This window comes from Carassius carassius, chromosome 33 (assembly GCF_963082965.1).
Source record: "Carassius carassius chromosome 33, fCarCar2.1, whole genome shotgun sequence".
NCBI classification, from domain to species: Eukaryota; Metazoa; Chordata; class Actinopteri; order Cypriniformes; family Cyprinidae; genus Carassius; species Carassius carassius.
This window is the reverse complement of record NC_081787.1, coordinates 18,668,676-18,685,157: the sequence shown is the minus strand read 5'-3', so window position 1 is coordinate 18,685,157 and position 16,482 is coordinate 18,668,676. Positions and strand designations below refer to the sequence as shown.

The 16,482-nt window shown below is 36.6% G+C and overlaps 1 protein-coding gene across 2 annotated transcripts; it reads right to left on the bottom strand.

Annotated features, from left to right (window-relative positions):
• Nucleotides 1–892: 892 nt before the first annotated feature.
• Nucleotides 893–14,424, bottom strand: LOC132113915 (fibroblast growth factor 18-like). Of its 2 annotated transcripts, none has more exons than XM_059521972.1 (5): nucleotides 13,569–14,424; nucleotides 13,343–13,379; nucleotides 9,807–9,978; nucleotides 3,343–3,449; nucleotides 893–2,400 (listed from the first exon to the last, which is right to left on the bottom strand). In XM_059521972.1, exons 1-5 carry the CDS (start codon nucleotides 13,598–13,600, stop codon nucleotides 2,122–2,124), a joined length of 627 nt encoding a protein of 208 aa, XP_059377955.1. In that variant the 5' UTR covers nucleotides 13,601–14,424; the 3' UTR covers nucleotides 893–2,121. The 2 variants fall into 2 exon arrangements, with proteins under 2 accessions (XP_059377955.1, XP_059377956.1); XM_059521973.1 differs by having other exon boundaries at nucleotides 9,816–9,978.
• Between the last annotated feature and the right edge of the window lie 2,058 nt (nucleotides 14,425–16,482).

Below are 16,482 nucleotides of genomic sequence, written 5' to 3'. Positions count from 1 at the left end.
ATTGCATTATTCTGCTGACATCTGGTTGAAAATTAAACAAAATATTAAATGCTGTTAATGATTTATTAAAGAAAAACATGGAATGACAACAGTTCTTGAATATTTTTAACAAGAATAATTATGACATTTTTATTTTAAAAATATGGGAATAAATGACAGCTGCGAACGCTATTCATCATGGCACTGAATGTGAGTGTTTAGAAACCCAGTTGCTACTTTTTCTCTCTTACTCTCTCCCTCACTCTCACTGTCTATCTCAGTGTCTATAGATTTCAGCATTATGTATCTGGAGATTCTGCTAACAAAGAGTTTGTTATTGCGAGGATCAAGGATATGCAACAGTTATCTGGAAATATACAGGAGCAAAGATTACAACAATCAAACAAAGTCCCAGAATTTATGAAACCTAAATGTATATGTGAATTTGCTCCATAGTTTTTCATTGGTTTCAATACAAAACGTGCAATGAATGAATGAATGAATGAATGAATGATTCTGTAATTCGTTTTCCTGTACAAATATATATACATTCTTAAATCAACATATTTACATTTACTAAAGAAGCACCCTGACTTAAGATATTAAGCCCTGTTTTCTGATAAATGCATAAAAAATTGTATGCTTAAAATCTGAATATATACTGAACCTGTCAAAATTGAGGAAGAATGTCTTTTTTTTTCTTTTTTTTTTGCTGCACATTATTGGGTGTTTCAAAACTCAAAATATGAATAAGTTGTTTTTGATAAAACATTAGTCTGAAAAGTGTCTTTTGACCAACACACCACACTACATCTGTCTACAGGAGCAGGTAGGTAATATGTAATATGTAATATGTTTCTAGCACTGCAATATTGCTAGAAAAACACACAAAAACAGGCATAACATATATTGATTTTCCATATATAGTCCTCTTTTTATTATTATTAACAGAGGTCAAATAAATTCATCAAATCATATTTACAGAGAAAGGCAATAAATATTTTATAATAGTAATAAAATTATTATTTTTTGCATACATTTATTTAATCGTACGAGTGGCATGATCGTTAGTAATGTCTGACAGACGATGAGTATATAGACGAGTGTATACTACAGCTAGACTCATATGGAGAGTCAACCTCACCAACAGTGGCTGGAGTCCAGCGTCTGTAGTCTCAAACCATTTAGAACTGAGAGAAAGCATTCTAGAACACAAAAGACATGACTGATTGTCAGGCGGACTGATTTCATTGGCTGAATGACCTGAAAGTAGTCAAAATCCGACACTTGTTGAGTGTCTGGGACGTTAAGAACAATGCATCATAATGGGTTTTGCATAACGTATTTTGGTAGCTAACACTTAGGGTTACGCATAACCAGCATGTATGCATGACCCAAATGTAGAGCATTAGGGCAATTCCCCAAACCTTATCCATATCCAGGCTCACGTCTGGTGGTCTACACTCACTACTACCACAGTTAAAGCTGATATCTGGCTAGTCAAAGTACATCGATCTAAGCTGAATCACAGAAAACAGAAAAAAATATTGAAGCATTCTGCGCATTTGGCCCAACAGAAGGCCTGGGGTCCGTTCAGACTAGAAAGGCATCTGACAGAGAGGCTCTTCAAAATATTGCACTCAAAGCTTCACGTTTACCTATGGAGGCCTGCAAAGGTCACATGACTCTGTTATCGCTCTCTCGTTGCGTCTCCATGACAGCTCTTATTTCAGTGGAAAGTACAGGATCCTTGTTGTTGGGGGCAACACAAATGAAAATAAAAGGTTTCCCAGGTGGTGAGGTTTGCTCTTGTCGCTCTTCCGGAGTTTTAATCGTGTCAAAGCAGGAGACACTAGTACCTTATAGGTCATCCTTAGTTAATCCAGTATAAATAAAATAACAGACGCCAATATTACATTTTAAAAAAAGACCCACATTCAACAGCTGGGAGAAACTTGACATTTTCTATCAAAATATAAAAATAAAACATCTTTCAACAATTTTTTAAGATTTTGTCTCTTTTCCGTAGCCATTGTTTATTTGTGTCTTCTTCCTTCTCTCGTTTCGGATTAGATTAAGGTGTTTGTAACAAAAGAACCGTGTTGTGTCCTCAGGGAGCAGTGCGTACTCATCCTCACTTTCTCAGTTCGTTTTGGGGTTGGGTTTTAAACGTCGTGCCCTTCGTGTCCGTTTCGTTACCGTCGTGAAACGGAACTCCTCCAGAGGGTCCGCTTTTCCTTTGGGGTGGCGCTTCATGAAATGCACTTCCTGCTGCGTTTGCGTGGTGTTGGATCCTTTCTTGGGTCGACCCTTTCGGTTGAAACCCAAATACCAGCCTTTGTACTTGGCTGACACCAGCGCCGTGTAGTTGTTCTCCAAAAATTCTTCCACAAAGACGCACTCTTGGTTATTCCCATTGGGCTGAGAAGAAAAGGCGAGATGAAATGTCAGAAAAACAGTATACAAAACATGAACCCTAACATAAAATATTTTTCTCAAAGTTCATGACCACGGGATGGTTATAGAAGTAAAAAGAAAAATTATATATATATATATATATATATATATATATATATATATATATAGTCAGTCTGTCAACAACACACCCAACAACATACCATATTTCCCATAAAATAAAATAAAATAAAATAAAATAAAATAAAATAAAATAAAATAAAATAAAATAAAATATCTAAATAAATAAAAAAGCATCTCAAAATGTTTTCAAAGTTTGACTAAAAGCAGTTCACACACCTACTATAAACCTATTGTTTGTAAGGATGCCTACTTATCTTACAAAGCACAATGTTTTTAAAAGAATGACCAGCTTCTGCCAACAAGACACAATAATTGCGCCCTTCAACTTAGGGGCAGTTTAAAACAAGCTAGTCAAGCATGTAATGTCCCATTCATGGCAAATGTAGGTGATGGTGGTCTTTCCACTTAGATTTGTTTGTGGAATGGAAGTTACAAGAACTTGGAAAAAAGGACAATTTTAACTTCAAACAACCAGCCTCAATACTTCACTTTTGTTTAAATAGATGGTATGAAAATATGTGTTTACTGGCTCCATTATGTAACCATCATGAGTTGGTTACAGTGGCAGTGGTTTTGCTCCCAACTACAAACTCATACATCAAGTTGACATATGCTAAACATGCAATAAACGAGTATTCATATTCATAACTGCAATTATACATTAGTCCATGCATAAATCAAAAGCATACACACAGGGACCGAAAACAATTTCTTGTTACATTCATATCACAGTTTAATGTGGCCCAAACTTGTTTTTATACCAGTTTTTTTTTTTTTTTGCAAGAACCTGATATTTTCAATCCCAATATCTGATAGTAAACATACCTTTCCAATAATTTTGCCATTCTTGTTCATACAGATGTAGTATCCGCTCTCTTTCCCTTTTATTCTAATGTGACTCCCGAATGTCTCCGTCTCCACAACAAGTAGAGCTGTAGGTAAAAATAAAACACAGTTTACTTAGGGTTCATGAAGAAAATATGATGCTCACAAAATAAAAATGTATTTGTTAGATATATATTTCTAAAAATAGTATATTTGGGTAAATCTGTTAAGAACACTCCTTGTTTATATAAACACAAAACAGAACAGAACAAAACAATACAGGCTTCATTGTCATTGTATGTTTAAATTTTTTAAATTACAAATGACTTGCTTCTTGCGTCAGATCAAGGCTGCATCTCATTGCTTGTTTTACTTGATCTTAGTGCTGCGTTCGACACCATAGATTTACAAAACTATACGGGTATTCAAGGGCAGGCTCTAAGATGCTTTAGATCATACCTGTCCGATCCCTACCATTTTGTTTATTTAAATGGGGAGTCATCTCATTTATTACCAGTAAAATATGGAGTGCCACAAGGATCTATCCTATGTCCTCTTCTATTTTCAATATACATGTTGCCCCTTGGTAATATTATTAGAAAATACAGAATTAGTTTCCACTTTTATGCTGATGATACTCAACTATATACGTATATCAACGAGACCAGATGAAACTTCTAAATTATCTAAGCTAACAGAGTGTAAAAGATTGGATGACCAATAATTTTCTCCTACTGAATTTTGATAAGACAGAGGTATTACCAAAAAACAGTACACAGAATCTAGTAGACTACAGTTTGCAACTAGACGGATGTACTGTTACTTCATCTACAGTCAAAAATCTGGGTGTTATATAAAGCCCATATTTGGACGGGACTAGTTTTCTAAACTACATTTGAGTTTTGATTCTTACCACCTGACGTCCACGATTTTCATGTATCAATTCGGACGGGACTAACATCTCTGTGTTTATTAAAGAGGTGGGAGGGTCTGTTTTTTGCATCTGGGCGTCACAGAGATCATGCACTCTGTATGCATGCATTGCATATAGTAATTCGGAATGATTACCATTAGTATTATTACACAATAAATACTAAATGACTAGTATAGCAAAACTGTGTGGTTTCTTTAGTTTAACTTGTTTTCCTTTTTTTTTGTAATAGTAGTAGTAGGCTAACCCCATGTTTAATTTTTATAAAGGTTCATTTGTAATTAAAACATTATGTAACTGAGTGCATAAATGAACGTGATTAATCTTACCCGATGCTGATTTTACAATAGCCAGTATTAACAGTTTACGTGATCTGGCTCTTGATTTTATTTTTTTAAGTATTTTTTTATTATTATTTCTTTGCCGGGAAGCAAATATATCAAACATGCGTGCAGGTAAGAGCATCTACGGTAATTCACGTTGGCCAAAACACACAAGGAAACGCGTTGTGAAATAAAATATCACCACAATCACAGACATTTGCATTCGGATGGGATTCACTGAGTTCACTGAGTTTGCTGAAAAAACAGTAGGTAATTTGCTCTGGAATTATCACAGAGGTTGTGTGAGAAAAACACAGACGTGGCAGATTCGGACGGGATTAAAATCACCAAGTATGTCTGTGAAACACAGATTCCTCTAACGACCCCTGTAAAACTAGTCCCGTCCGAATAGGGCTTTAGACAGCAACTTGTCTTTTGAAAACCATATTTCCCGTTACAAAAACAGCATTCTTCCATCTAAGAAACAAGCTACGAAATATGTTAGCTGTTTCTGATGCAGAAAAGCTAGTTCATGCATTTATGACCTCTAGACTGGACTATTGTAACGCACTTCTTGGTGGTTGTCCAGCATCTTCAATAAATAAGCTACAGGTAGTCCAAAATGCAAAGAGTCCTTACCAGGTCAAGAAAATATGATCATATTATCCCAATTTTACAGTCTCTGCACTGGCTACCTATTAAGTTCCATATCAGTTACAAATTATCATTACTTACCTATAAGGCCCTAAATGGTTTAGCTCCTGCGTACCTATCTAGCCTTATACCATGCTACAACCCATCACGCTCATTAAGGTCACAAAATGCTGGACTTTTGGTAGTTCCTAGCATAGCAAAGTCCACTAAAGGAGGTAGAGCTTTTTTGCATTTGGCTCCCAAACTCTGGAATAGCCTTCCTGATAATGTTTGGGATTCAGACACACTCTCTCTGTTTAAATATAGATTAAAAACAAATCTCTTTCGCCAAGCATTCGAATAATGCATCTCATAACAAATGCGTATTCTTATTCTTTAGCTTGGGTTAAACTAATTAATTTTACTTTGTTGGAACAGCAGCTATGCTAATGACGTCTCTATTTGTTTCTCTGTTTTGCCACGGCATTTACATCCCGTGGTAACTAGGATTTACACAAGCTCCAGTCTGGATCCAGAACACCTGAGAAGAGATGATGTCAACCCCTCAGAAGACCCCAGATGATGTTAACCCTGAAACAACATACAGAACTAGCAAATATTGCTACTTACTATGCAATCACATTATAATTGCAGTTAATAGTGTTCATCGTCTGGATGACTATGTCTTGTATAATTTATTTCTGAAAATTCCTGTCATTTGCACATAAACTGATCACCGCTTATAAGCTACTACTAAATGTTGTAGAAACTATTTTTTTTATAAAGTTGCTTTGCAATGATTTGTATCACAAAAAGCGCTATACAAATAAACTTGAATTGAATTGTTTTTTTTCATTGTTTTAGATTTTTTTACATTATTTTAATGACAATTTCCCATAAATTATTTTTCCTTTTTCATTTCTTTCTCTCTCTCTCTCTCTCTCTCTCTCTCTCTCTATTAGTTGTTTTATGTAGCTGTGTGAGAAAAAATACTCCTTCATGTAGTATTTAGTACATTATATAACATACTTTTTATTCAAAAGATAAACATTTGGCATGCAAACTATAAAAAAAGAGAAAAATGTAATGATTCATCATACACTACAGCTCCCTCACTCCCCCTAAACACCCAACTCTCTCTCTCTTTCTCTCTGTAACCACCTTTGTTAAGGGTCCTTCTCTTGGGGGGAAGCAATCTGCCAAACTCCTTGGAGCAGTTCAGATCCCCACGGATTGGGTTTCCACTTGCCTTTTGTTCATGTTCACTCAATCAAAAAGTTAGGATGATCCATTTGTTGAACACACTGGGTTATTCAAAGGTGCTCAAAGCAGAGAGGCTTAGAGAGCAACACCAAAACTGTCCCCTTCCAAAACAGCCTGGGGCAACATGAGAGGAACGACTAATCCAGGCAGGGCACTTAAGATCAAATGAGGGTGGGAAAGATCCCACTCCTCAGCGGCGCAGACCCCTTGAATAAGAGCGTGACGTTTTGAAAGATATGCCAGAAAAATACAGCAAATATTCCCGCATTTAAATCAACTCTGTACCTAAAAACCGAATGCTTAAAGCAGTCAGCCCACCAGCTGTGCATCTCTCACACCAGCTGATTTCTTACTGGTGCAGCTTATTAATATTAAAGCACAGATGTCAACCGGACACACTGACCTTCAGTAATGTGAATGTTTTATTATCCCACACAGGGGTGAAACAGAAGACATTTTTCAAGCTCTGCACTCCTTTTTTTTTTTTTTTTTGAATGGAATTATTAATAGAGACCTATTAACGTTGACAGGACAGCAAGAACATGGTGAAGCTGACACAGAGGAGCACAGTGTGTGTGTGTCATGGAGTTCACAGGTGCCAGGTGCAGGGGTTTACCTGGATCTCCCTCCTCTCATGTTAACACAGGTATAGAGGATCTTTCTAAGCCAATACTGCACAGCTTAACCAAACACTAACACATTCAAGCAGTAAACAACAACAGCACTGCTGTAAACACTTGCTGAATAGCAAACAATAGCTCACACTGCTATAAATGTCAGTTGACTAAAGAACATTAAATGAAATTTGAAATGAAATCTATGCATTTAGCAGACGCTTTTATCCAAAGCGACTTACACTGCATTCAGGCTATAAATTTTTACCTATTATCTGTTCCCGGGGAATTGAACCCTCAACCTTGCGCTTGATAGCGCAATGCTCTACCAATTGAGCTACAGGAACACTACCAGCATTGCCGAAAAACACTAGATCCCAATTTAACATGAGAAGAAATTAAAAATTTGATCTAATCCTGCTAAATAATTACTTAACATTGCTGACTTTCCCATAATCAAATACTGAATGCTGAGCATTAAAGATCAAAACACAACTCTGTGAATACAGGTTTCTGTTATATATTCAGGTCTCTGAATATGGTTAAACAAAGCTTCCTTCCACAAGCTGCCATGTTTTTTGTTCAAATGGTATTATTCACAGTGCAACAGAGGTATCCTCAAACTTTTTTGTCCACTTAAGATTTTAAATTGATGTTTTAGTAATTTAACAACACATTGGCATACTTACGGTACTCAGATATCAGTTAATGGTCACATGACATGCAGGCAAATTAAATATTTATACAATATCTTTTTATTTTGATTGTTTTCAGGCAAGCACATGTTGAATTCTCAACATTGCCACAAGGGACGCTATACCAAACACAAGCATACACTGTCTGCTTCCATGGTAACAATTTTCATTTAGGTCAGCTTCTGATTTCATGCAGTTTAATGGCACAGATATTTGAAGATTGTAAGATTTATGACAATTCCGAACACAACACTGAAACACAACCATCAAAACAGAATCACCATCAATGTCCAAATTAACAATGAATCAAAGTGATAGCTCACCCAAAAATAAAATCTATGATCTATGATCATTTACTCGCCCTCATGTTGCTCAAAATCGATTTAATTCATTCACAAATCAGATGTAAATACTTCTCACATAAACTTTCAAATATTTACTAGATCAATAGCAAGATCTTCAGTGGAAATTGTCTTAGATTCTATAAAGTTGCACTAAATAAAGAAAGTCATACAAGTTTGGACTAACATGTAGGTTAGAAAATATCGACAGACTTATCATGTTTAGGTCCCTGTGCCTTTAAAATCCAATATTTTTAATCCTGCATCCAATATGACACAAAATGAACAAAAACTTCAGCTCACATTAAATCATTTCACTTCACTCACATTACAGTTAAGCACAGGAATAAGAATAAAACTCCATACAAGAAGAAACAAACAGAAGCCGAGCACTAGAAATCCAAAGGATTATAAGACTACATAAGAAACATTATGCAGGTATAGGAATCCAGGACTAAAGGTTTATGGAGTAATGTCTGTTGTGGAATCTTCATGTTGAACAGCTCTAACTGACACAGCCGAGCACAAGACTGAAATATAAACATGCTTCTATCAATCGACAAAGTTAAGAGTAGAATTCAGTGTGTTTATCTTCAGTTCGAGGCTCTGTTCTCACACTCCTACCACTGGGGCACGCTGCCCATCAGTTCTGTTGGTTTTGTTTTGTTTATACTTTGATACATTTTGATTAATAACAGCCCAGGTTGGATGTTAAAGAGAAGAAGTTCATCTTAGATAACGATATTAGCAGGCCTAGATGGAATAATCTGCCCTGATCTGGGGAAATATGGTATTTAAACATGGTAAAATTAGTTTAATGGAGCTAATGGAGAGTATTAAACACTTTATCTAAGTGGAATCATTAGTTAAATTAGCCTAATTATTTAGTCAATTAAAATGCAAGAGGCAGCTTTAATGATTCTGAAGCTATACATTATTATCAGAAAACTGATTGAAGCGCACTCACAGCCATTTAGGAAGACTTGAAAACATGAAACACAAGAATACATAAGATAGTTAAAGGGATAGTTCATCCAAAGATGAATCAATCTGATTAAGTTCTCAAATTCAACTCACTGAATACACTCACATGCACACAAATTTTCCGATATGAATCATGCAATATTTTGATTATACTTGAGTTATTCCCCAATCTGATTGCCCGATTCAGTTTAAGAATATTCTGGTTCCTCAAATTCCCACCCATAGAATATATGTTACATGTAAACATAGAAAACATAAATGTTGTGTACATATGTTTGCATATATTGTCTTCAGAATATAGCTGTAACCTGAACATAGACCTTAAGCAGAATTTGATATGCATGAAAATAGCTATATGGCCTACTATTATAATACCACATTTATTAAACCTCGGTGATTTTTTTTGCATCTTTTTTAAGAGCCTCAGTCATTGCAATTGCATAGAAAAGAGTAACCAGTGCAGTCTTAATAACTCCCCCATTTGTGTTTAACAAAAGAAACAAAGTCATACAGGTTTGGAACGACACAAGGGTGAGTAAATGTTGACTGAAATGTCATTTTTGGTTGAAATATCCCTTTAAATTATTCTACCTCACATGCTCAACAGCAGACCATACACTAAGTAAAATGTTACAGGTTCTACTGGGTGGTTTATTCAGAGCACAGGAACACTCCCGTACCGTACTTGCCCCCATCGTCTCCATTGGCGTTGATCTTCTTGCCCAGGATCTGCACGTGTTTCCCAGTGGTTCGGCTGTAGAGCTGATATATCCGCACCTGCTTCCGACTCACGTCGTCTCTGGTTTGGTTCTTAATGTAGAACCGGAAGTCTGCGGAACTCTGGTGAGATTCCTAGAAGCAGCAAGAACAAAGTGTGTGTTGATCTAATTCTTGATTCAGTTTTACAACTTCATGCATTTCAACACTTGTAATATGCTGCAAATCCTCTACATAATGTGGTGTTCCTGGTCAAAAATGACCGGCCTTTTAAAAAGCTTGTACATATCTTATTATACTTGATGATGTTGGATTTATTTATTTATTTATTTATTTATTTTTAATTAGCACAAGTTTTTTAATTTCTATTTAGAACTGATTGGTCATAGTCCTCATTGATCTGATCTTTTGCACCTACATTTTTGGGAGAAAAAAAGCCTTATTTGTCAACAATTTGGGCAATGTTCACTCAAAAACTCAAGTGCATGAGGTCAGATCAGTCAGTTCCAAAAAAGAAATTCAAAACCTGTGCTAATTGAAAGAAAACAAGTTCATGAATGATTAAATCCAATTCCATAATGATCAATTTATAAACTTTTTTTTGTAGACGAGTCATTTTTGACTGGGAACACCAAGAGCGTGACAAGACGAGAAAACCCCCAACCCCCCAAAAAAAGTAAAAAAATAAATAAAAAAAGTCCAGTTTTTGGAAGCTGTTATACAATATACAATGTGTAAAGTTTTAGTTCAAAGAAACAACATTAACTAGCATTTTTGGGGAAAAGAAAATCCTCATCCTCATTGTGCATCAAATGGCATTAACAACCGGATCATACTTTCATCATACGAAACAACAGGATGGAATTTCATTAATTGGGAATTGACTTGAAAGTGGCCATGTCAAAACAGTGGTAGTCGTTTCAGAGGAGAAGCGATTTTTCAATTTGAAAAAAAGATTGTGATAACTGTGTCATACAAAATCCTATATTAATAAAGGTGACATGACTTAGTTTCAAACAATGAAAAATTCAATGAAAGTTCAGATTAAAGTAATTCCAGCATGTTTTGGTGCCCAACTCTTGCTCTCTCTTTCTCTCTCTCTCTCTCTCTCTCTCTCTCTCTCTCTCTCTCTCACTCTCACTCTCACTCTCTCTCACTCTCACTAAATAAAACATCCGAATACACTGAGCCTGTAGCTACACCAAGATGTGAAGTTTTCAGTTTCCACTAGCATAATTAAAAAACCTAACACTCACACGATGCTTTATATAAAAATCACCAATCCACCACTCATCCAATATCCTCCCATCTTAGCTCCTCCTTCTCTTCTGTCATCCTTCCATATGTGAGGAAAACATATACCTCTAAATCCTGGAATCTCAGTCCCAGCCAAGACTACTCTCACAAGCAGAAACGAAGGGTAATTATCCTGTAATGAGCTTTTTTTGTGGCTTCTCTCAGGTGGTTAATTACGCTCACATTACATGCTTCCACTCCATGTTATTTTAACCTTGGCTAATTAATGATATTCAGGGAGCATGAGGGGGAAAGCAGCTCACGGCTTTTTTTTTGTTTGTTTTTTTTTTTTGTTAAAGAAACTTCCATAGATATTCATGCTGAATGCATGGCTGTTCCGAAATTTTGTTTGGAACAACTTAATAAATCCTTGCTAAATAAAAAATATGAATTTATGAATTTCATAATATATATATATATATATATAGGTCAAAAGTAATAATTCATAGTGGTTTGGATGCAAAATGTCATCATGAATCCTGATAATGAAAAATAACATTTAAAGGTCTGACCAGTGCAGTGGACACATGCACTTAAGGTCTCATCTCAATTCTTCTAGAAAAATAAACTGCACTATTTTCAGTCATTGTTATAAATATTACATTGTTTTCCTAGACATGGATTACATTCAAAGAGGAATCATATACGCTGGGCTCTCTTTTATGGCAAAAACAACTCAGTTTAACACAGAAGGTTAATCCTATGCTCTCAGCCAATTTCAGCTAACAAAAAGCAAACACATACACACTCCTTGGAAGGATTTTTTTCTGAAATCTGGCCATCTAGTCAGACACAGAGGTGTGTTTTGTAGACAGTTGCGTACGGACAGGAGCGGGAAGGCAGAGGGCATGCCTATGCAGGGAGCTAGCCACGGCCAAACATTTTTATCACGCCGCCCGACTCCCTTCAAAGCCAACCTAGGCAAACGAATCTCAAAAGCACGACTTCAAAAGCCCAGCCCCATCCCGAGCAGTCTTGCATGTCAGATAGGCCCTATCTGCAGACACCACTCTCTGCCCAGGATGCATCTCAGGAAACAACGCTTCAGTGCACCGCCACTTAAACTGTGCTTATCACGCCGTCTTTCACTACATCTCCTTAATAACAACTTTGTTTGTTTTCTCAGGGAGAACCTACAACAACAGCCAAGCCCATGGTTAGCAGTATAAGCAGGTGATACGTATACTCTGTTTATCGATGACCTAAAGAAGTACTACTGTCATCACTGCCACACTAAAGCATTGTTTGTGCCAACTGCTTTGGAAAAAAACTGAATGCATGAGATTATGTAACCAACATGGGTCTCGTTTTCTTCAAAGAGGTGGCTTTTATTCCTGGTCTGAGCACTGATCTCCCCCTTCTATTACGACATTCTGATGTAAGTTTTATAATCACAATGCCTTGACCCATTTGCCAGGAGAAAAAAAGGCTCTCATTAGGCAGTTCCCGCCTTGTGAGGAATGTACATCTATCAGTAAAGAAGGATTTGAGGAACTGAAGATATTTAATTACTTATGTGTTAGGTATACTATGCCGGTTGAATTCAAAGGATTAGTGATCTTCCTCAAAGTGTTGGGAGAGTCTGAGATTGCAGCTGGTCTTACATTAATAGCTTTTAAAAGGAACCAAAAATAATGACAATTATTTGGTCACCTAGCCTCCTTAGAGCTATTACTTTGAAGTTGATGTACACTATATATGTCTTTACTTTGTCAATCGAAAATAATCATCCTAGAAATAAATATTCCACACACAGAGACAAAAATACATCCTTTTCATCTCCACTAAAAGGTCACTGAGTTCCTAAAATTTAAATGCACTGATTGATTATTTTAGTATTCAACATTAAATCAGTCAAAACATGAGTTTACTAACTATTCTGAAAGGAAATAATAATGACTCTTTATGAATTACTAGATTCATGGTCAAACAAAAAAAGAAATAAAAGAAATAAAAATAGAAAGCCAAAAGGAAAACCCAGACTTTTAGAGAAAAGGAAATTCAATTCCTCTGACAAGACCACCAACAAATGCAAAGATTCTCTTTAATTTTGCAGCCTCTGGGGTGTTGATTTCCCATGCCTCTGTTTTCAAAACCTTAAAACAACAAATTAAACAAGCTTTGTGTTTGCGCACCGATGGCACATCCTCATAATCCCTGCCTTAATCCAGATTCATGAAGACAGTGAAACAGCAAGACTTACCTGCAACTGGAAGTAGAGGACCAGAAAATGTAAACACCTGGAGAGAGAGAGAGAGAGAGAGAACGAGAGAGAGAGAGAGAGAGAGGAAGTAAGGGGGGTGAATCACAAGTAATTACACCAGATAAAAATGTAGCAGTTTATCTTAAACCTGGCTTTGAGCGACTTCTATTGGCAAGAATGTACGAACTCAAGGTGAATCAAAGAGATTATTAAGAATATTCCTTACACGTATATGAACCTTGACGGCAGAACAGACATCTTGGTCAAATACACCTGTTTCCAGCGTTTGCCGCTTCAGTAAGTGCCGCGCGGAGCCCTGCCACCGTCTCACACACAAAATCCCGGAGGAGAGGTGCAATCCCAAGAAAAAGAGAGATAAAGGAAGTGTAAATCTGCCGCTGGAAGCAGCATGAGGCTCTTACTTGTTTGAAAAAGATATGAATCAACGCAAATCAGTGTCTTCCCCGTGGTGTCGCCGCTCCTCCGCGGTCTGCGCGCGCTGCGCTCTCTCGCCAAAGCGCGCAAAGATTGAATTGGTCAGAAAGCGCGGTGTCTCCTCCTCAGTGAACAATCCGCGATCTTAAATGCTTATTCTTGATCCAGTATGCGATATAAAAATATAAATTCCGTTCGCATCTGCCGAAGTAACCTGAAAGTGCACACCTTGTGGATCATTCCAAACTTCCCGTGCCCATTGTTTGGAGAAGGAAAACGTTCCTAACAAGTCCAAGCTGTCGGGATAAATGAGTTACGTTCATAAGTTTCTTCTTCAGTTGTTGCTTCACTGTTATCCAAGTCGTTTGTAGCTACATAAAAGACGCACAGAATCCTGTGCGAATCCTGGAAGAGCGCTGAGTGATGGGACGGGACTGTCTGTCTGTGTGCCGAGGAGGGTTGGAGCGCACTGAGGGGTTTTGGGTTGGTGGTGGGTGGAAACCTGTCAGTGGTTTTGCACCTGATAGGGTGATCTGAGAGAGAGTCCATCGTGCGCGGAATGCGTCTTTCCTCTGTCTGAACACAGCTGCATTTGCACTTCTTGTAGTTTCTTAAACTCTTTCGTCGGTTTGATGTGAATCTGTGAGAATTCCTTGCGGATTTCACATAGGAACTCGTAAACAGGTGCATTTCAGTTTAGCAAAACCAGACACGCGGTGCGGTGCGGTGCGGTGCGGTGCGGTCTCATCTGATGGGGTAGTGAGAAAAAGGCGTTTCACTTACTATTTTTCTTCAAAGTTTAAATGCATACTACAAACGCAAATAAGGATGTCAGATATAATAAAAAAGGGACTAATGATTCAAAAATAATGTATTAAACACATGCCAAGTTCTCAGAAATGTAATCTTTAGGCCCATGATGGTTTCAAAAATATTTTGAAAAACAATACTCTACAACTATTTTAGTCAATCTAAAAGTTGCATTAATTTATGTGTAAATGTATATATATATGATATATTATACATATAATTATAATATAAAATTATATATAAATGTATTGTATTTATAATTTTTGTACATATATATGTATTTTAGATTGTTGTGAATATTGATAATATCTATACATTTTCTTGGGGAGGGGGGGTCAAAATGTGTGATATTTAAAAATGTTATGACACTGGCTCACTATCTTTGTTTTATGATTTTCATATCACATGACAAGTAAATGGCTTTCTCATTAAAAAAAAAAAAATGTAATCCCTAAGGTGTAGTAGTTGATGACACAACAAAATCTAAGTATTAAAATGCTCATCCGCTGATTACCCTCATTTCAGCTCGTTTGTCAACTTCCCAAAGCTGAAAGTGTTTTTATTGGTGGAGTTTGTTGATTCCTCTCAGACGGTATTGAAATGCAAGTGCTGGTCGAACTCGAATTTTCAATATTGTGCTATAAGTCATTGGGCATTGAAATGCATCAGAGGTGTGAATGTGTTTACACGGTCTTCTGAACATGCCCCCTGCCAGCTGCAAGTTTATTCCCTCAACAGCCCCTTTCTCAGCTGTAATCAGAGCAAAAAAGAAACATTTACTCATTTACATTACTGCTTTTACATTTTTTACTAGTGTAGACTATCATTTGCACAGAATTAACTTACAAAGCACAGCTTAGATTTATTTTAAAGGTTAAAAACTAACAGAGCATGTGATTTAAAACAACACAGTACAGTTGTCGTTTTTGCTTGTTCTAACTATTACAAACAACCTCAAACTGGGTTGGTATCCAATATATCTATTATGAATCAGATGAATTACTTTGTCTGGCCTAGAACAGCACATGCCAAAAGAAGCTATAGTGGAAAAAATAACACTTCATTAACACCAACTTAATTTCTATTTAGTGACATAATTGTTTTTTTTTTTCTTCCTTTTAGCATGTGCTCTTTCTTGTTTGCATGCCATTTTTAATTATTTGCATGCAAGCTCCTTCTCTATAATACAAAACAATAAAATAATATTTTAAAATAAAATGCTAACCTTTAAATCAGGAAGACTGATGTTGAGTACAGTGAATTTCCTTTGAGGTGGATCACCTGGCCCATGCGGTAAGCTCACAATTATCCATTTGGGAATAACCAAAACAAAAGGGGTTTCAATGAAGAAGTCCATCATCATCCAAAAAAGATCAAGGGGAGTGGCAATATGACAACCTACAGAACATTTCCTGCAATGAGGCCGAGATTGGGACATGCAGATCTAACGAAAAGGAAGTTACACTCTGGCATTCTCTTAAATTCGGAAGTAGCTAGAACTTTCTGACTTTTCAAAGCTTTGGATACTGCATCTGTCTTACAGGGTATTAATTATTAACATGGTGGATTCCAAGTGCAACTTATGCTACGGTGAGGGCCAAATTCAATTGTCTAGCGTGAAGCATAGTTGTGTTTAAACTGTCTTTTTTATTTATTGGAATTGCACTGCTTGGAAGAATAAAGACAAAACGAATGAGCTATAGATTCCAGCAGTTATTCGTGGGAGAGCTGGAGACGTCTACATCACACTTTTAACTTGTGAGAAATTTATAAATCTTAAAGCGGGTCACACTTTGTATGTGCCGTAGTTAAGTGGACTGAGGAGTGATTTAACTAAACAACAAAGCTTCATTAGTCAAAGCAGCTAAATGACAGGATAAAATGCATAAAAAAAG